At 41.1% G+C, this 19,084-nt stretch overlaps 1 protein-coding gene across 2 annotated transcripts; it reads left to right on the top strand.

Annotated features, from left to right (window-relative positions):
- Positions 1-18,332, top strand: LOC308233255 (membrane-spanning 4-domains subfamily A member 7-like). Of its 2 annotated transcripts, XM_080640154.1 has the most exons (7): positions 1-286; positions 2,545-2,701; positions 6,322-6,456; positions 10,033-10,089; positions 11,777-11,983; positions 15,802-15,903; positions 16,863-18,325. In XM_080640154.1, exons 1-7 carry the CDS (start codon positions 279-281, stop codon positions 16,938-16,940), a joined length of 744 nt encoding a protein of 247 aa, XP_080496280.1. In that variant the 5' UTR covers positions 1-278; the 3' UTR covers positions 16,941-18,325. The 2 variants fall into 2 exon arrangements, with proteins under 2 accessions (XP_080496280.1, XP_080496281.1); XM_080640155.1 differs by lacking the exon at positions 15,802-15,903 and having other exon boundaries at positions 89-286; positions 16,863-18,332.
- The last annotated feature ends 752 nt before the right edge of the window (positions 18,333-19,084 follow it).

The raw sequence follows: 19,084 nt of genomic DNA, 5'->3' as shown, positions 1-19,084 counted from the left end.
AATCATAAATATTACTCTGGATGAGGGACAGGAAGTCTCAGAGGTTGGAGAGCGAAGCAGCAAAATCTTTGTGGCAGGAACAGCCAGTAGGAAGTTCTGGCTGAGAGCTCCCCAGAAGTGACCTGGCCCACCAGCCACAACACACAGGACTGGGCTGCAGGAACAGGGAGGTGCCTTGGTTTGGATCATAAATTTTGGGGGTGATTATTGTGTTGTTTTTTTTTTAACAGACAGCCAGGAATTAGATTATCACCTTGTCTCTGCTGCTGACCACCTGCATGAATTGGTGAGTTGATTTCCCTCTCTGGGTTTTGTTTACTCTCTTTCCAAATAAAAGAACTGGGTGAAGTCATCCTTAAGCTTCCTTCACGCTTTGAAGTTGTGATTTTCTACAATTCTCTGCATTTTATGCTCTCAACAAATACTGTGCAGTTAGATTGAATCCTGCATTAGGACCCCATTGTTCCATTTTGATTTTGTATTAGAGAAAATTGCTGTATGCAGAGAAGTTGTTCTCCAAGCTATGATTTATTTGCCTCCAAAGGGGATTTTTAGGAATGTCTTAGAAAGTTAGGGGCTACCTCATGTTTGTATCCATGTAGTGAATGTGGGAGGACAAATAATCCTTCACAGACTGTAGAGTTTGGAGATGATGGCATCAATATGGAGAGTCCTTGTGAAACCATCTCCACGACTAAACTCCACAATTTTTTCATCTTCCCAAACCGAAACTCCATGCCCATTAAACAGTAACACCATGTTCTCTTTTCCCAGCCCCTGGTAACCATCATTCTATGTTTTTAAAAAATTAAATTTATTGGGGCAACATTGATTAATAAAATTTTATAGGTTTCAAGTATAAAATTTCTATGATACATCGTCTGTATATTGCATTGTGTGCACACGGCACAAAGTCAGATCTTCTGTCACCATATATTTGACCCCTTTACCCTTTACTACCCTCCAACCACCCTTCCTTCTGGTCACGCCATTCTGTTGTTTGTGTCTATGAGTCTTTGTTTATTTGTTTTCTTGTCTGTTCATTTGTTGCTTTCAGTTTTATACCTCTCTATGAATTTAAGTATTCTGGGTGCCTCACAGAAGTATAGTCATACAATATTTGTCCTTCTATTACTGGCTTACTAGTATTTCAGTTAGCATATTGTATTCAAGGTTCATTCACGTTGTAGCATGTGTCAGAATTTGTCACTTGGCTTTTAAATTTAGGATGGGTAATATCTATATGTATTAGTATCAATGATGTCCACACAATAATGTTGAGTGTAATGGTTAGAATTATTCTGTTTATGTAAAATTATGAATGTGTATAACCATATATAAAGAAAGAGGAGGCAAAATGAGGAAGGAGAAAAAGAAAATGTAAAGGATATATATAAAATAGTAGTCAGTAGGTGATAATTAAGATTTAAGGAAATTTTTTGTTTTCTTCTTCAAACCTTATTCCCCTTTTGATTGCATTTGCTATGTTATTCTCTATTTAAAACAAAACAGACAAAATATAATAAAAGAAAATGAATTTACATGGTATCTGAGAGTGCAGTAAGCTAGAGGCTACCAACTAGGCCCCAGGTTCTAGCTTCAGGCTCAGAATCAGCACATTTGTAGTCTTTGGGCATGAGAACTGAAATCTGCAGAAAGGAATTCAGAAATATAGAGACTTTAAAAAATCCTTAAGTTGGGGTAAATCTTTGATTTCTTTCTTCCTGATTTTTTTTTATTGCAGTAAAATACTTAACATAAGATTTATTCTCTTGACAGCTTTTTAAATGCACCATGTAGCATTGCTATCTGTAAGCACAGTGTTGTGCAGCAGACCTCTAGAATTGATCTTGCACATTTGAAACTTTATACATGTTGTACAGCAGCTCCCCATTTCTTCCTCCCCCAGTTCCTGGCAAGCACCATTCTGTCTTTGTTTCTATGAGTTTGACTATTTACCATACTTTATATGAGTTAAATCATGTCCTCCCACGACTGGCTTATTATACTTAGCACAATGTCCTCAAGGTCAGCTTTAAAATAAGAAGGAAATCTTGCAATACATGACAATATGGATGCAGCTTAAAAGCCTGGTTATTAAGATTAGAAAAAGGGGTCTACATGTATATTTGGTCTATTAAACCACAAAAGCAAGGAAGAAGCCAAGTTGCCAGAATATGGGAATAATTCTGGAACTAGAGACCATCAACTCAAATTCCCTAAAGGTCAGAAAGAGTGAAATGGATACACTCAAGGCTGCAAAGCAAGTTGTATATAAATTGTCTGCCTCTCGGTTGGGGAGACCTCCAAATGTTTACAGTTTTCTCCCAGGGACATTCTTCCTGTCCTCAATGGATGGACTGTATCAAGCATGCTAGCTTTTTAATGCTTCCCCTGCTTCCCATATTTAGTTATGCTCCTGAAGGACAGATCACCTCTTGGACAATGAAGAAAAATTTTAAGTTCCTACAAAGTCTGATCTGTGGGAGTTTCATATCATTAACTCAAACCTTGGGTCCTAACTGAGTTCATTGCCTCTTCCAGCATCTTTAGCATCATGCTGTCACAGTCCAAGACCAAGGAAGCCTTTGACTCCACTCTGAAGGACATCATTATCCCCCAAAGAGAGAAACCCGGACACATATACCAAAAAGAAGATACACTACAGAATGATCTTCAAAAAGAAACCACAGTTGTTGGAGTAAGTCCATCTCATTATAAGGAGAACACTAGGGATATATTGTGAATGTTTCCTGACTACAGATGTACAATGGATCTGGGAGAGTCATTTATTTTTCTGTGTGACTCCAGGCTAATTGGGCCATGGAATGGGACTTTATGGGAAGACTGTGTCCACCCCAGACCTTACTTTAAATCAACAAAAACCACTGGGTCTTTTCTATTTGTAATATACACAATGAAGTCTCTTATAAATTGGCCTTAATATAGTGGAGATATTGATTTAACTGTATATTTTACTCAATATGATTAGATTAGGTCATCTTAGTTTGAGCTCATTTCTTACACATTTTAAGGTGAGACGATCTGAACTAATCTCACCATACATTTTCTCCCTGTTTACCTGAGTAACTATAAGACACCCCAGTGTCCTAGATTCTCATCCTTCAGATTCAGGACTTTAATTCCCACAAGGTTCTGAATATCCCCTTTTAAGATCAAATTCCTACTCATTCCAGCTTTGGAGACCTGCCCAGTTGTGGCCTCTGGAATTCAGGGTCAGTTAATTGCAAGTCCTCTTTATTCCCCCAGTTGTGTCTCCCCTCCCCCCCCCTCAAAGGCCTCTTCATCTATGTGCAAACAGAAATCTAGCCCCGAGGGAACGGTTTTCACTCCAACCCTTACTTCCAGGCATGGAAGTGAACGCACTGTCTTCTTAGCTTCTCATGGATGCTTCCAGATCAACCTTTCCTTCTCATCTATACTCCTACTTTAGAATCTCATGTCAGCACCCTATTGTCTGTGTCCATGGGTTATGCATGTATGAATTTAAGGTCTTTGGTTGATTACTTCCCACCCACCCACCCTCCCCCACTTTTCCTCTGAGATGGCATTGGTTTAATTCTAACTCTGCCCATTTTTCTACTCTATAACTGAATTCACTAACCTTAGTTACACACACACACACACACACACACACACACACACACACACCTTCTGGTTTATGACCATAGCCTCAAATGGACTAAAAAATCTGCCTAAAAGTACCTATTTCTTTCATCCATTCACTTTCTTACTATCCCAGAAAACTATTTTATACATTTCCTCCTTCAAGTCTCATAAGTTTCTTCCATCTTCATTTATTACTTTGTTTCCTGTAATACTAAAATATTGAGGCAATCTGGATAGAATGTCCATAAGCTGCTATTCATCTACAATTACCCATGTCTATGTCCATACATTCTTTCTCCTCACTCCAGCTACTAAGAATAAAATATCTGTCCGGCCAGTTTGGCTCTGTGGTTGAACATCGAACTATGAACCAGAAGGTCACAATTCAATTCCCTGTCAGGACACATGCTGGGTTGTGGGCTTAATCCCCAGTAGGGGGCATGCAGGAGGCAGCCAATTAATGATTCTCTCTCTTTATTGATGTTTCTATCTATCTCTCCCTTTCCCTTACTCTCTGAAATCAATAAAAATATATTTTTAGAAAGAATAAAATGTCTATCTAATTAATGACAATCCTCCCTGCAAATTTTTAAATCAATTTCATAAGCACAGAATCTTACTCCGATCTTTCCCGTCTTGAAAACAAAAAAGCAAAATCAAATACTTTTAAGTTCATATTCTCCAGCTAACGCCCCATTCATTACTTGCCTTCCCAGCAACTGTCCTCTAAAAGGTAGGAAGTCAATATCTCCAATTACTCTTTTTAAAAAAATTTTATTGATTTCAGAGAGGAAGGGAAAGGGAGAGAGAGATAGAAACATCAATGATGAGAGAGAATAATTGATGAGCTGCCTCCTGCATGCCACCTACTGGGGATTGAGTCTGCAACCCGGGCATGTGCCCTTGACCGGAATCGATGTGCCCTTGACCAGAATTGAACCCAGGACCCTTCAGTCCACAGGCCAACACTCTATCCATTTAGCCAAACCGGCTAGGGCTCTCCAATTACTTTTGAATCAGATCCAATAGTATTTGCCTCCTTTGCTCCACATTACTAACCCAATTTTCAAGTCTCTGATGTTAACTTTATTGAGTTAATGAAAGTGTTTGATGCAGTTGACCACTCTTCTACTTGAAACATTTCATTCACTTGGCTTCTTGGACATCACATTCTTCTGTTTTCCTCTCTTTCCTCCTTGGCTGTTCTCTTTATGCTCTATTATAGTTTTTATGAATTTCCCTGATCCTAAATTTGTAATTCTCTATAGCTCAGTCCTTGCTTCTATTCATTTTCTATATCTGCTGCAATAGCAATCACATCCAGTAATATGACTTTAAATATTATCTCTAATATGACTTGGGGAAATAAAATGATATCCTTTGCCTGGATCTCTGTTCTAAACTTAAGACTCATACATACAAATGCCTAGGTACATCTCCACTTGGATATCCACTAAACATCTCCCCTTTATCCTGCATAAGACTGAAATCCTGATACTCCTCCCCAAACCCACACCTCATTCAATATTTTCCATCTCAGATCAATGTTGACTCCATCATTTCAGAAGCTCAAGCCAAAACACTTGGAGGCAACTTTTACTCCTTTCTTAAATTTTTTTTTTTTAAAAAAATTGATTTCAGAGAGGAAGGGAGAAGGAGACATAGAAATACCAATAATGAGAGAGAATCATTAATTGGCTGTCTCCTGCATGCCCCCTACTGGGGATCGAGGCTGCAACCCATGCATGACAGGGAATTGAACTGTGGCCTCCTGGTTCATAGGTCAATGCTCAACCACTGAGCCATACCAGCAGGGCTCATTTCTCTCTTTCATAATCCACATTCAAACTTTCAGCAAATCGTACAGGTTTAATCTTCATAGTACATCTAGAATCCAACTACTTCTCGCTATCTCAAAATCAAAGGTCTGGCCCTGCCAAGCCATCAGGGGTGACTTAATTAGATGTTTGGCCAAGTATAGCAGGCTAATTTTTAAGCTGATAATTTTGTATGGTCCTAGAATGATGTTTTATAAGTATATAAATGGTCCTTGGCAGAAAAAAGATTCCTCACCCCTGAGTCTTGGTCATTTGTGTTGTTTTGTACAAGATATTTTAACTTCCGGTATCTCATTTTTCTTATCTGTAAATAAGATTAGATGAATAGCCAGAATGTAGAGAGTGTTCAGCAAACCCATTATTATCATCATGGGTTTCATAAAAATAGCAGTTATTATTAAAATCCAATGATGAATAAGATAAGATGAATTACAGCACTAAAGAACTCCTGCTCTATTTTATTTCCATGAAAACGAACCCCTTTATTAGCACTCCCTTGTTAGGTTTGCTTTCTATATCCATGTAACTGGACTGCTGTCCTGAAAAAAATTTTCTTCATCTACTTGTCCTAGAACCATAAAAATTTGTCAACATTTTCAAAATAAAGTTAAAAAATGTGCATATAATTATTCCCTGATTTGCTAGTTTAAAATCCTATCAGAAAACAAAAAAAATGTTAGTAACATATGAATATCTCTTAGGGAATGCCTATTGGCTCCCTCTAGCACATTTTTCCTTTTTAATATGACAAATTGTAACTTGTTAATATTCTTTATAATTCACAATGTACATTCAAATTCCACTTTTATCTATTTAAAGTGTATTCTAGTATTTTTCCTCTTGTCTCTTATAGAGTATCCATATCCTGTGTTGCCTGATGATTTCAAGTTTCGGGGCTATTTTGGTTTCTTCTCCCTACTCTTCCCACCTCAAGCCAGCAGTTTTCACCATGTTGATGTCCGGGTACCCATTTGTAGGAGCTCTGTGTGTGAGTAGAATGGGGTATCCAAGAGGGGATATGCTTTATAAATGCTAACAGCATGCTAAGTCATGGAGTAACTCAGTTCTGAGAAGTGGGGAGAGAGGAGAAAAAGGCTAAGACCTCCAACTTTCCTTCTGTTATCATCCACATTATGTCTCTGCAGTTCAGGAAGAGGAGCAGAGAGAGGCTTAATCAGTGGTCTTATGTGAGAATCTCAGGGAGTGAATGGATGGGACAGAAGGCAAAAAGATAATGCAGTGGACATACCAGCATTTCTAACTTGGCTTTACAGTATGCCTCTGGAAAAGTGGAACATTTTTTGCATCCTTCTTTGAGCCTTCAATGAAGCCATTGGATTCCCTCCAGTTTAAAAATAGTCCACCTGTCAGATAGAGTGAAAAGGTCATTTTTTTAAAAAAAATATATTTTATTGATTTTTTACAGAGAGGAAGGAAGAGGGATAGAGAGTTAGAAACATCGATGAGAGAGAAACATCGATCAGCTGCCTCCTGCACACCTCCTACTGGGGATGTGCCCGCAACCAAGTTACGTGCCCTTGACCGGAATCGAACCTGGGACCTTTCAGTCTGCAGGCCGACGCTCTATCCACTGAGCCAAACCGGTTTTGGCGAAAAGATCATTTTTATAATAAAATGACCACCACTGGTAGATGCCACAGGTTTGCAGAGAAGTAAACCAGCAATGGTAAAATTCATGCAAGGCAGGGTACTCTTGCTATAAGTTCAAAGGCAATCCTGAACACTTGGAAAACTTGGTTGCTGCCTTCCATCTAATGACTCAAGAAGAAAGGACCTTCTTTTGGACACTAGTCATACCTCCCACACACGCTTCTTTTCTGTGTAGTATCCTGTACAGAGGAGGAAAAAAGTTCACATTCTGGGCAAATGAATTTTATCAAGGCATCACTCCTGTATGGATACAGCCCTTGTGTGGACACAAATCGTGCAGTGATGTAAGAAGGCCCTGTTCCTGCCACAAAAGCATAATTTGCCCTTGACTTTTCTATTTAACCAGTAGTTGTGGCTTCCACATTAGAATTAATTCATTCTGGGTCCTATTTGTGACAACCAAATCTCTGAGCCACAGCTTAACCAATATTTTAGCTTCTCAGAATACCTTTTTCCACCAACTGGATCCTTAACACCACTGGAATCAAATATTGACTTCTGGGGCTTCATGATGAAAGACTCTTCATATCTGACCCATTTTCCTTGGCTCCCAGTCTAACTCAGGCCACCTACACCAATGGCTTGAAGCCCATGTGCTTCTGCATCTTGAACCACCAAGTGTTTCTGTTGGCTGCTCCCATCTTTCTTTCCCTTCAAGTTATTGGTCATTCTCAATCTCCCTTCTTTCAACCATGTAATTTTTTAAAAAATATATTTTATTGATATTTCACAGAGAGGAAGGGAGAGGGATAGAGAGCTAGAAACATGGATGAGAGAGAAACATCGATCAGCTGCCTCCTGCACACCTCCCACTGAGGATGTGCCCGCAACCAAGGTACATGCCCTTGACCGGAATTGAACCCGGGACCTTTCAGTCCACAGGCCGACACTCTATCCACTGAGCCAAACCGGTTTCGGCCAACCATGTAATTTTTTAATGTACAATGAGATTTATTATGAAGTTATTTTAGACTAGAGGCCCAGTGCACAAAATTCGTGCACGGGGGGGGGGGTGGGTATCCCTCAGCCCAGCCGGCACCCTCTCCAATCTGGGACCCCTCAAGGGATGTCCGACTGCCCGTTTAAGCCCGATCCCGGTGGGATTTGGCCTAAAAGGGCAGTCGGACATCCCTATCACAAACCAGGACTGCTGGCTCCCAACTGCTCACCTGCCTGCCTTCCTGATTGCCCCTAACCACTTCTGCCTGCCAGCCTGATCACCCCCTAACCACTCCCTTGCCAGCCTGATTGATGCCTAACTGCTCCCTGCCAGCCTGTTTGCCCCTAACTGCCCTCCCCTACAGGCCTGGTCACCCCTAACTGCCCTCCCCTGCAGGCCTGGTACCCCCCAACTGCTCTCCCCTGCAGGCCTGGGTCCCTCCCAACTGCCCTTCCCTGCAGGCCTGGTCACCCCCAACTTCCCTCCTCTGCCGGCTTGGTCACCCCTAACTGCCCTCCCCTGCAGGCTTGATTGCCCCCAACTTCCCTCCCTTGCAGGCCTGGTCCCTCCCAATTAGCCTCCCCTGCTGGCCATCTTGTGGTGGCCATCTTGTGGTGGCCTTCTTGTGTCCACATGGGGGCAGGATCTTTGCACACATGGGGGCAGCCATCTTGTGTGTTAGAGTGATGGTCAATTTGCATATTACTCTTTTATTAGATAGGATAGAGGCCTGGTGCATGGGTGGGGGCCAGCTGGTTTGCCCTGAAGGGTGTCCCGGATCAGGGTGGGGGTTTCCTTGGGGCGTGGGGCGGCCTGGGTGAGGGGCCTGTGGTGGTTTGCAGGCTGGCCACGCCCCCTGGTGACCCAAGCGGAGGCCCTCGTATCTGGGTTTATTTATCTTCTACACAATTGAAACTTTGTAGCCTGGAGTGGAACCAAGCCTTCTGCTCACACCCAGCCATTTCTGTTGGGATTTATGTATCTTCTGTAATTGAAACTTTGTAGCCTTGAGTGGAGGCCTAGGCCGGCAAGGGCAGGCGGAAAACTTGGCTTCCTCCATTGCCAGGGAAACCGAAGCCTCCCTCCTGTTCTCTGTGGCCATAGCCATCTTGGTTTGGTTTATTTGCATATTCACTCCTGATTGGCTGGTGGGCGTAGCTTGTGGGTGTAGTGGAGGTACAGTCAATTTGCATATTACTCTTTTATTAGATAGGATAGTGGAACATTACAAACAATGAAATGTCCAATAATAAGAGATGCACTGAATAAATTATGCATCAGCCATATGATTAAATACCTTGCAGCCACTACAAATAAGGTTTTAAAGGAATAATGATTTAGTGAGAAAAGGCTAACAAGATGATTGTTAGTGAAGAAAAATTCCCACATAAAACAAAACTCTATTTACAATTAAATTCAAGAAAGAAAATCCATACACATAAACTGTATTTACAATCAGATTCTGTGATTAAAAAATGGGGTTCTGACAATAAATATAAATAATTAAGAACCCCCAACCTATTAAAAACAGTTGATTCTAAGTGGGGAGTTTCTTGATGCTTCCATCTCATATCAAGTGCTTTGCAAATACAGCTTCTAGACGAGTCTGGCCTGTTGCAACAACTAGATATCTCTAGACCTCTGCTGTATGGAGATTTCTAGATCAGACACTAGGCCTGGGTTAGTAGTCAGCCTTGTAATTTATAAGTCTCCTCCCTCCATGCACACCTCCAGGCTTCCTTAGCTCATATGGATTTTCACTAACATGACTCCAGTTCTTGCACATCTGCTGATTCTTCAAAGTCAATGGTAAACATCCCGAGGGCAGAAATCAGATCTCTCTATCAATATGGACCTACACCATTCCCACAGTGTCATCTCCCTAAGAGTTTTAGATTACATATTGATTTCCACAAAACAACTGAACTGAATATTTCTCTCTTTTCTGTGCAGTTTGCCATTACTGGAATCCTTTCCATTATCTCTGGGAAAAAATCAACTAAGCCCCTTGTAAGTATAAAAGGAACTTCAGAGTTAATTCTTCCAGTTCAAAATTTCCATTTGACTATTTAGGGAAACAAGGCTCAGAGCAAGTGAGGGAGCCCAAGTTCTCCCCACTGGTCCACTGGCTGAACTAGGAGTAAAGCCCAAATTCCTTGCCTTGAGACCAGTATTCTTTCCCCTACATAATGGAGCTCCAAACAGTGGAAATTTTTACATATACTAAGGATCCTTTAAAACTTACCTTGGCCTGGATATGGTAGATGACTATCCAAGCTAGATCCTAATCATTATTTTTTTTCTAAAAAAATCTATCTAATAATGTGTCAATTTCCCTAAATGGCATGGGCAGAGGCAGAGCTGTGTGGGCTTAGATCTTCTCTGGCTATCTCATTTACTCCTTCAAGAACAAGGAATTATCAGACTGTAGTCACTCTCCTGACAAAGGTCAGGGAGTGGAAGTAGCTGAGATCTTTGATCTTCTCCATAGCAACCTTTCCCTTTCTCCTGACATATGCCCATAAAGATGACTTAGGGAAAAGCCATATCCTGTCTCAGGTGGATCCAAGGTCTGGTTAGCCATGGATGAGAGAAGATAAGATGTACTATACTGGTATATGCTCCTGATGCTTGAAGCTAGAGTCTGAAACCCAGAATCAGTGGAGAATTATTGAAGAGTTTACAACATGGATGGAGTCAGAATTCTGAACTTGGAATCAGGAAACCTTTACTCCCATCCCAGCTCAGTCCCCTATCCATCTGTGTGCTTGAAAAAGTTCCTGCCTTCTTTGGACTTCCGTTTTCTTATTTACAAAATGTGAAAGATGAACATGTGGATCTCAGAGGTGGCTTCCCAAGTGCCCTAAATACACTGAAAGGAAAAACTATGCTTGGGATGACCTGACACAATATGGGCTCCACATGTGGGACATAGGATAATATGAGGGCTCGCTGCCCACATGGCAGCTCCAGGCCAAGTTGCTGCCCATTCACTCTGTTCTTCCTTCAGGGACTTAAAAACTTGAAGCCATATAGCTACTGGGTCAAGGCAGAAGAGGATAGGGCAACCATCCTCCCCAACACACAGTATCCTACAGTGATGCTTAAACAGAAAAGAACATTTGCTGGGAATCTGGTACATCAGTGTCTTTGCAGAGGAGTCACAACCTGTGAGAACCTCTTTCCCCAAAATGTAGACTATGACCCAGGAGGGAGTATGGTGATGAGGTTCTTATAGGCCTGATCCACCTATAGAATGTATTCCAACTTCTCCAGTTTGCTTCTTCCTTTTTCGCTGAAGTTGCTTCTTTATGAAAGAACAAGCCATAGATTGGTCTTCCCAGGAGGGACCAAAGGCAATATTCTAGAAGCTTTTAAAATTATTCTAAGTCTGTTGAGGAGTAAAGGGAGATATTGGTGATACCACTTCGGTCTTCAGTGCTGTAGAGAGTCAAGGAACCCTTCTCCCAAAGCAGGAATTAATCCATAGATTTTTTAATTCAACAAACATTTACTAACTATATAAGGTGATGAACTAGATAGTGAGGAGGGATACACAGAGATGAATGAGACACAGTATGTGCCCACTAGGACTATGTATATTAGAAGGAAGCTTGGTTGCAGTGCAGTGGATGGAAGGAATCAAAGTCATGTGCTATTTCTGTGATGAAATCCCAGTGCAGAATTTCTCTTCCAGGCCATCGGCAGCCTGACATCTAATGCAGTGAGTTCTGTTGTCGCTGGAGCAGGCCTCTTCCTACTCATTTACAGCCTGGTAGCCATGAGGACTGCCTCTCAACTATGTGACTCAGAAAAGGAGCATATATCCTCCTTGCCTTATTCAGGGTACCCTAATCCAACATATGATGTCAAGGACTGTGTCCTGGACGGTGTCAGTCTCACAGTAAGTATTTTCAGATTGAGTCTCCTGTCATGTGAAATCTCTGTCTCTCTTTTGCATAATCTTGCTTTTCCAGCAATCCCTGGCCCTGTTTGTCTGACTGTCTGAAGACAGACAGAAGAAAATACGGTTGAAAGAGGCCTGTCAGCAGACTGCATAATATGGGGGATGCATTGTGCAAAGTCGAAAAAGGAAATCAAGAAGGGATGTGGGTAGTCTATTCCTACAGTAGTCTTTCTTAAATTAAAAAAGAAAATCCCATTCACAGTAGGTTTAACTCTCAAAGTGTTCCCTTTTTTGTACAGGCATTTCCCCCCTCAGTGAACATACCAGAAACACCACTCTTTATTTGAATTTCATTTGATTTGAGATACAGGTATCCTATATTAAGTTAGATATGGATTTTGAACCTGAAGCCCAAACATATAATTATTATACTTTGGCCTCATAGGTCTGGCAGAGAGTGAGAGGAGGATGAGAGATGGCTCACCAGTGGATTTGACTTCTAGCAAAAATGCCAACATCTCTGGGCAGCATTTTCTTACCTCCTTTCCTCCAAACTTGATAGTCACCATCTGTTGATGGTGACAATCCTGAATTAGTCAATCCTCTATATACTGGATCAGAGGTTAAAACCATCAACTCTGGCCCTTTATGGAGAAAGATTTTTTCCTTTGTGATTCCTCTCTATAGGAGCTGTAGAGACAAAGACACTGTCTCTTATTATCTGGGATCTACGTGTCTCATGAATCAGAGAGAATGCGCACCAACTTTCTGGACTCATACCCCTTATGTGCAGCTATCCATGTGATCCAGAGGCTGTCCAAACTCCCCTTGACCCAGGAGCTTGAGGAAGCAGAAGAGCACAGAAACCCATTTGGTTAGAAACCAGCATGAAGAGCCCAGGAGATAGTATAACTGTGGTGCAGGGCAGACGTTAGGCAAAACAATGGGGGTATGAGATTCATCCTCCCCACTGGGATAGCGGGGGCTGAATTTAATGAAAACTAATCTCAATACATCAAACTGCCTCCCATTCTCACATAACAGGAGTCAAAGAGAACTACGTGCAATATCAGAGGAGTTGCACCTTTGCTGACTAAGCGGATTTAAAAGTTCTTTCTTTATTAACACAAAGATAACCTGGGAAAGAGCAACAAATTAAAAAATATTAGTGATACATACCCCTGGTTGGAAGAAGGAAGGAAGGGAGGATGAAAGGAAGAAAGAAATCAAGGAAGAAAAATACCGTAGGTCCCAGAAGCTAAGAAAAATCCTAAAGCCAGGTCACCAAACAAGAGCTGAGACCAGAAAACCATGGAGGCCTGCATAGGAACACAGGTGTTGGAGGCTGGGATTGTGGAGTTTTAATGCCCAAGACAGGATTTGAGGCTCCACAGAAAGCAGGGAATGCACATAGAGGGCCCTGCAAGAATGTTAGATGCTGAGATGGAATATTTATGAAAATAAGACAAGGAAAACTCTGCCCAACATACCAAGAAAATCTGCCTTAAGGGTTTCTGGGATGAAATCACCTTACCAAGTCTTTTGCACATATGGCATCCAAAGAAAAAATCCTATATAATACAGAGGTAATATGCAAATTGACCCTCATGCCCTAGCATAAGATGGCCACACCCATGTGGTCAAAGATGGATGGCAGGGGAGGATAATTGTGGGTGACCAGGCCAGCAGGCAAGGGCAGTTGGGGTGGGGGGACCAGGCTTGCAGAAGAGGGCAGTTAGGGGCGACCAGGCTGGCAGGGGAGGGCAGTTGGGGGCAACCAGGCCTGCAGGGGAGGGCAGTTGGGGACAACCAGGCCTGCAGGGGAGGGCAGTTGGGGGGAACTAGGCCAGCAGGGGAGGGCAATTAGGGGCAACCAGGCCAGCAGGGGAGGGCAGTTGGGGGTGACCAGGTTGGCAGGGGAGGGCAGCTGGGGGCGACTGGGCCAGCAGGGAGGGCAGTTGGGGGCGATCAGGCCGGCAGGGGAGGGCATTTGGGGGAAATTGGGCTGGCAGGGGAGCAGTTAGGCATCAATCAGGCTGGCAGGGGAGTGTATAGGGGGTGATCAGGCTGGCAGGCAGGCGAGCGGTTGGGAGCTAGCAATCCTGGATTGTGAGAGGGATGTCTGACTGCCGGTTTAGGCCTGATCCCACAGGGGCAGTCAGACATCCCCCAAGGGGTCCCAGATTGGAGAGGGTGCAGGCTGGGCTGAGGGACTCCCCCTTCCCTCCCCCAGTGCACGAATTTCATGCACCGGGCCCCTAGTATATATATAAAAGAGAAGAACCTCAAATAAAAGAATTAACTTAAAAACTTCCTGGATCTGTGAAACTCCTAAGATTCTATCAGAATCAAACCTAAAATTAGTCCTAACCAGTTTGGCTCAGTGGATAGAGCATTGGCCTGCAGGTTCAATTCTGGTCAAGGGCATATACCTTCATTGCAGGCACATCCCCAGTAGGAGGTGTGCAAGAGGCAGCTGATCGATGTTTCTCTCTCATTGATGTTTCTAACTCTCTATCCCTCTTCCTTCCTCTCTGTAAAAAATCAATAAAATATATTTTAAAAAACAAAAACAAACAACAACCTAAAATTACTATCTAGGGCAAGCATGTCAAACTGGTGGCCTGTAGGGTGCATGACTTGTTTATTTGGCCCATGTTAACCTTTGAGTTTGACATGCTTGACCTAGGGAGATGTCCACAAACCCAACTTATGAGTTTTCTACATATCAAAGAATCCCCACCCCCCAATAACACTCACACACTGAAATTATATAGTTGCCCAAGAATTAGAAATTATATGATAATAGATTAGAAATGAAAATTATAATATTTGGTGTTAAAAGCTTAGCATATCAGTTAAATAACAGAGTCAAACTGTCTAAAGAATAAACAGCAAAATGAAATGCAGGTCTGATTACATCACATGAAACACAACACAGTAAGATAAAAATTTCAAAAATATGAATGAGAAATTAAAAGACATGGAAGATACAGTGAAGTGAAAAGGTTCAACACACATCTAATCTGAGCTCTAGTGGGACAGCATGGGAGAGAAAAATATGCCAAGAGACATTACTGAAAATTTGTCAGAATTTAAAAGAGACATCACTGAAAATTTGTCAGGCTGAAGGAATGCACTGAGACTGATGCTGCATAAATGAAAACAGATCTACATCTAAAAACACCATGATAATAAAACTCAGCAAAGGAAATAATAAAAGCCACCATGTATAAATGAAGGATTACTCTTATTTCAGAATGTGGGACACCAAGGTTCTGAGATGAAAGTTCTTATTTTATTGTAATTTATTTATTTTCTTTATTGTTGACAGTATTACAGATGTCCCCATTTTCTCTGCCTTTGCCAACCTCCATCCAGCCCCCACCTCACTTCCTCTGGCCATCACCACACTGTTGTCTGTGTCTATGGGTTATGCATATATGTTCTTTGACTAACCCCTTCACTTTCTTTCATCCAGTCTCCCAACTCTGCTTCCCACTGACAGCTGTCAGTCTCTATTTTGTTTGTTAGTTTATTTTATCCACTAGATTCCACATGTAAGTGAGATCACATGGTATTTGTCTTTCTCTGACTGGCTTATTTCATTTGGCATAATATTCTGTGAGATGCAACTGTTGCTGCTTATTTCCCTTTTTCTGTTAAGAGATCCAAAAGAGAAAGCAGAAAAGAGAATTAAACAATTTTCTCTGTCTCTTGTTCTCTCCACTACTAGAGCCTTCATCCCCCAGTTTCCTCTCAGTCAGGCACAAAGGCTGGCTTATGGCACCAACCATCCCTGTTCTGATTTGCAGGGTGTGCTGGTGGTGATGCTTATCTTTTCTGTGCTGGAGCTCTTACTAGCTGCATATGCTTCTCTCTTTTGGTGGAAACAGGTCTACTCCAGCAACCCTGGGGTGAGTACTCTGGCATGTCACATGATGCCTGCTGGGTCCCAAGATTTGAGTTATGATGATCAGGTCACTGGGTATATGTGGAAGGCGACTTTTATAGTGAGAAAAGAGTTCAATTAAAGGGCTCCTTCATGATGACACGCTGGTCATCAAAGATCAGCTGGTGCCTATTGAGTAGCAAACCAGTTAGAGCAGTGGTCGGCAAACTCATTAGTCAACAGAGCCAAATATCAACAGTACAACGATTGAAATTTCTTTTGAGAGCCAAATTTTTTAAACTTAAACTATATAGGTAGGTACATTGTTATTAACTTAATTAGGGTACTCCTAAGCTAAAAAACTCAAGTGGCCAAAGAGCCGCATGTGACTCGCGAGCTGCAGTTTGCCGACCACTGAGTTAGAGAATTACTGAAGATGAAGCTAGAATCACCTGACCCAGTTCCTTATTAAAGAACCAAGGCTTGGATAAGTCACACGGAGAATGAATGATACGGACTAATGAGCTGAGACTGAGAACTTGTATCTCCTCACTCTTGTCACGGACAGCCACCTGCCTCCCTAGCCCGTTCCCTTGTGAATGTGATGAGATTTACTAGGACATGTCTGTTCCGCTTATGCTTTCCTGTGTTCTTCCTTACTTCTTTTTAGGTCTTGACATTATAATTACAATTTTAAATTTAAATGGGACCCAAATCTTTGAGAGTTGTAGTAGAAACAAGAGAGAAATATTTAAGAGGATTGAACAAATTATGATTCAATTATGATCTTATCAGAAAATGACAACATAATTAGCAGATTGAAAATGGCATGTGTTTGAACTAATATTGATTCAATTATATATTATAGGAAAGTTGGGAGAGCTAGTACTCTGCAAAATTTGGGGGGAATGCATTATAAATATGTATTTGAAAAGTCTCCAAAATCAGAGTTTTAAAACTATTAACAATTTTGATCTTTCCTAGTTGCCTCAGTCACAAGATCATATCAAACATGTCAAAGATTTCTTCAAGGGTATGGCTGTGAGTAACTGTTGGCTGTAGAGGAAAAGGAAGGAGAAACCCAGTGCTCATGGCAAAGTGTGATTAGACTTCCCTGAAATTTCAGCTACTTTAGACGCTGGAAGAAACTTTTTTAAAAATAGCTTTTGTTTTGTATTTTGTCCATATGAGTAATTTTATAGCGCTTATAAATAATTTCCCCAGAGCTCAGGTCAGTAAAATTTTATTAGCCTGTCTTCCAAAATGGCCATAAAATGTATAAACTTAAAAAAATATCTTTATTGATTTCAGAGAGGAAGAGAGAGGGAGAGAGAGGTAGAAACATCAATGATGGGAGAGAATAATTGATTGGCTGCCTCCTTCATGTCCCTACTGGGGATCAAGCCTGCAACCCAGGCTTGTGCCCTTGACTGGGGGCTCTTCAGTCCGCAGACTGAGCCAAACCAGCGAGGGCTATATAAACTTTTTTTTTTTTGGTAAACTAAACAGAAAGTGATTGTCTATCCATAAATAGCAAGATAAAATTTGCTGTTTCGTGCTAGTGTGAACTGGCCAAGTCATGTGTCTGCAGGCTCTGTTTCTGTATTATTTTCACATGCATATTGCTTAAATAATAGATATTAGGATTGCAAGAACATTTTAATTAAAAATACTTAAAAATACATGGCTCTATTTCTGTCAATTGAATGGATTAAATTCCTCTCCATTAAATATAGCTCAGTGTTCTGTCTCAATGACTTTATTCTTAAATATCTGGATTCAAAGATTATAATTTATCACAATCTAATGCTTTCTCCCATCTAAGTTCTGGAACGAATAATAAATTAGACATATAGAAATAATATCAACTTCATTACTGTATTGGAGTAAACAACATGGCCGACCTAATAAAGAGGTTCCTAATATTGCTCCTGGGTCTAGGTCTTGGTTCCTGTCCCAGAGGGGAATATGCAGCAGATGTGCAGGTGTATATTTTCCAAATGACATGTACAAAAATGGTCATAGAAGTCATACAGATAATAGCCCCCAAAGGCAAACATCCAACTAAACAGTAGAAGAAACAAATGAAAACTGGTTAATTTAGGCAATGGCGTAGTAGATAGTACTGTGAGTGAACAAAGTACAATTCATGCAGCCACATTGATAAATCCACAAAATAATGTTCAGGGGAACAAAAGCTACATATGAGAATATATACTGTATAATTCCATTTTTATAAAATAAAGTTTGAACACAAACAAAACTAAAATAGAGTGTTATAATCAGGAGCATGGTCACCTTTGGGGGCAATAATTGGAAGGGGACCCAGAAGGCCTATGGTTCCTACAAATGTTCTTTTTTCCTTTATCTGGATGTTGGTGCTGTGCATATATGATGTGTTTTCTTGTTTCTGTACTGCAATGGAATAAAAACATTTTTAAACAGTTACTTTTGACCTCTTGTGCTTGTCTAGTTATTGAGCCATCCCTCACTTCTCCATAGTCAAATTCCTTTAAAACATCATCTCCCCAAAGCCTGGAGTCATCCTTGACTCTCCTATTTGCCTCACACACCATATCGAATCTACCAGCTAGATCTAACCTCAAAAACCTGCTAGATCTAACTTCAAAATATATCAAGTCTGATTAATTCTCACCATCTCATGAGTACTCTGGTTTATCATTTACCATTGGCTTTATTGCAATGAGAAACTAACTGGTCACCCACACCACTCAGCCTTTTCTCCACATAGCAGACAGGGGCAGTTTTAAAAATCTAAAATCATATCATGTTATTTCATTGCTCAAGCCCATTCAATTTCATTCTGAATAAAAGTCAGAGTCTTTAAAGTCCTTATAAGTCTAAACTCTCTTTCCTCTCTAATCTACTCTCTGACTCCTCTCCCGGTTGTTTTCTCTGCTCCTGTCACATTGGCCTTGACATATTATTTTTCCAGAGACTTTACACTTGCAAGCCCCTCTATCTGGAATGCTTTTCTTGCAATTATTTTCATTGATTGTTTTCTCACTTCTTTCAGGTTGTCAAATCTCTGAACCTCAATGTAACTTTCTCCCACCAAACTACATAATATTGTAACCCTCTTTCCCCTTCACTTGCTAATTTTTCTCCATAGTACTTATAGTTCCCATTTGAGTGTTTTTAAGTGTGTGCGTGCGTGCGTGTGTGTGTGTGTGTGTGTGTGTGTG

Source organism: Plecotus auritus (genome assembly GCF_963455305.1).
Source record: "Plecotus auritus genome assembly, chromosome: 9".
NCBI lineage: Eukaryota > Metazoa > Chordata > Mammalia > Chiroptera > Vespertilionidae > Plecotus > Plecotus auritus.
The sequence above is the reverse complement of the archived record's forward strand: the minus strand, read 5'-3'. Positions and strand labels throughout refer to the sequence as shown.

What these genes read in the sequence shown, in the direction of transcription:
- LOC308233255 (XM_080640154.1), top strand. An exon ending in AAGAAACCACAGTTGTTGGA is followed by an intron (nt 2,702 to 6,321) that starts GTAAGTCCATCT and finishes TGTCTCTTATAG; the next exon opens with AGTATCCATATCCTGTGTTG. An exon ending in CATTTGTAGGAGCTCTGTGT is followed by an intron (nt 6,457 to 10,032) that starts GTGAGTAGAATG and finishes TTTTCTGTGCAG; the next exon opens with TTTGCCATTACTGGAATCCT.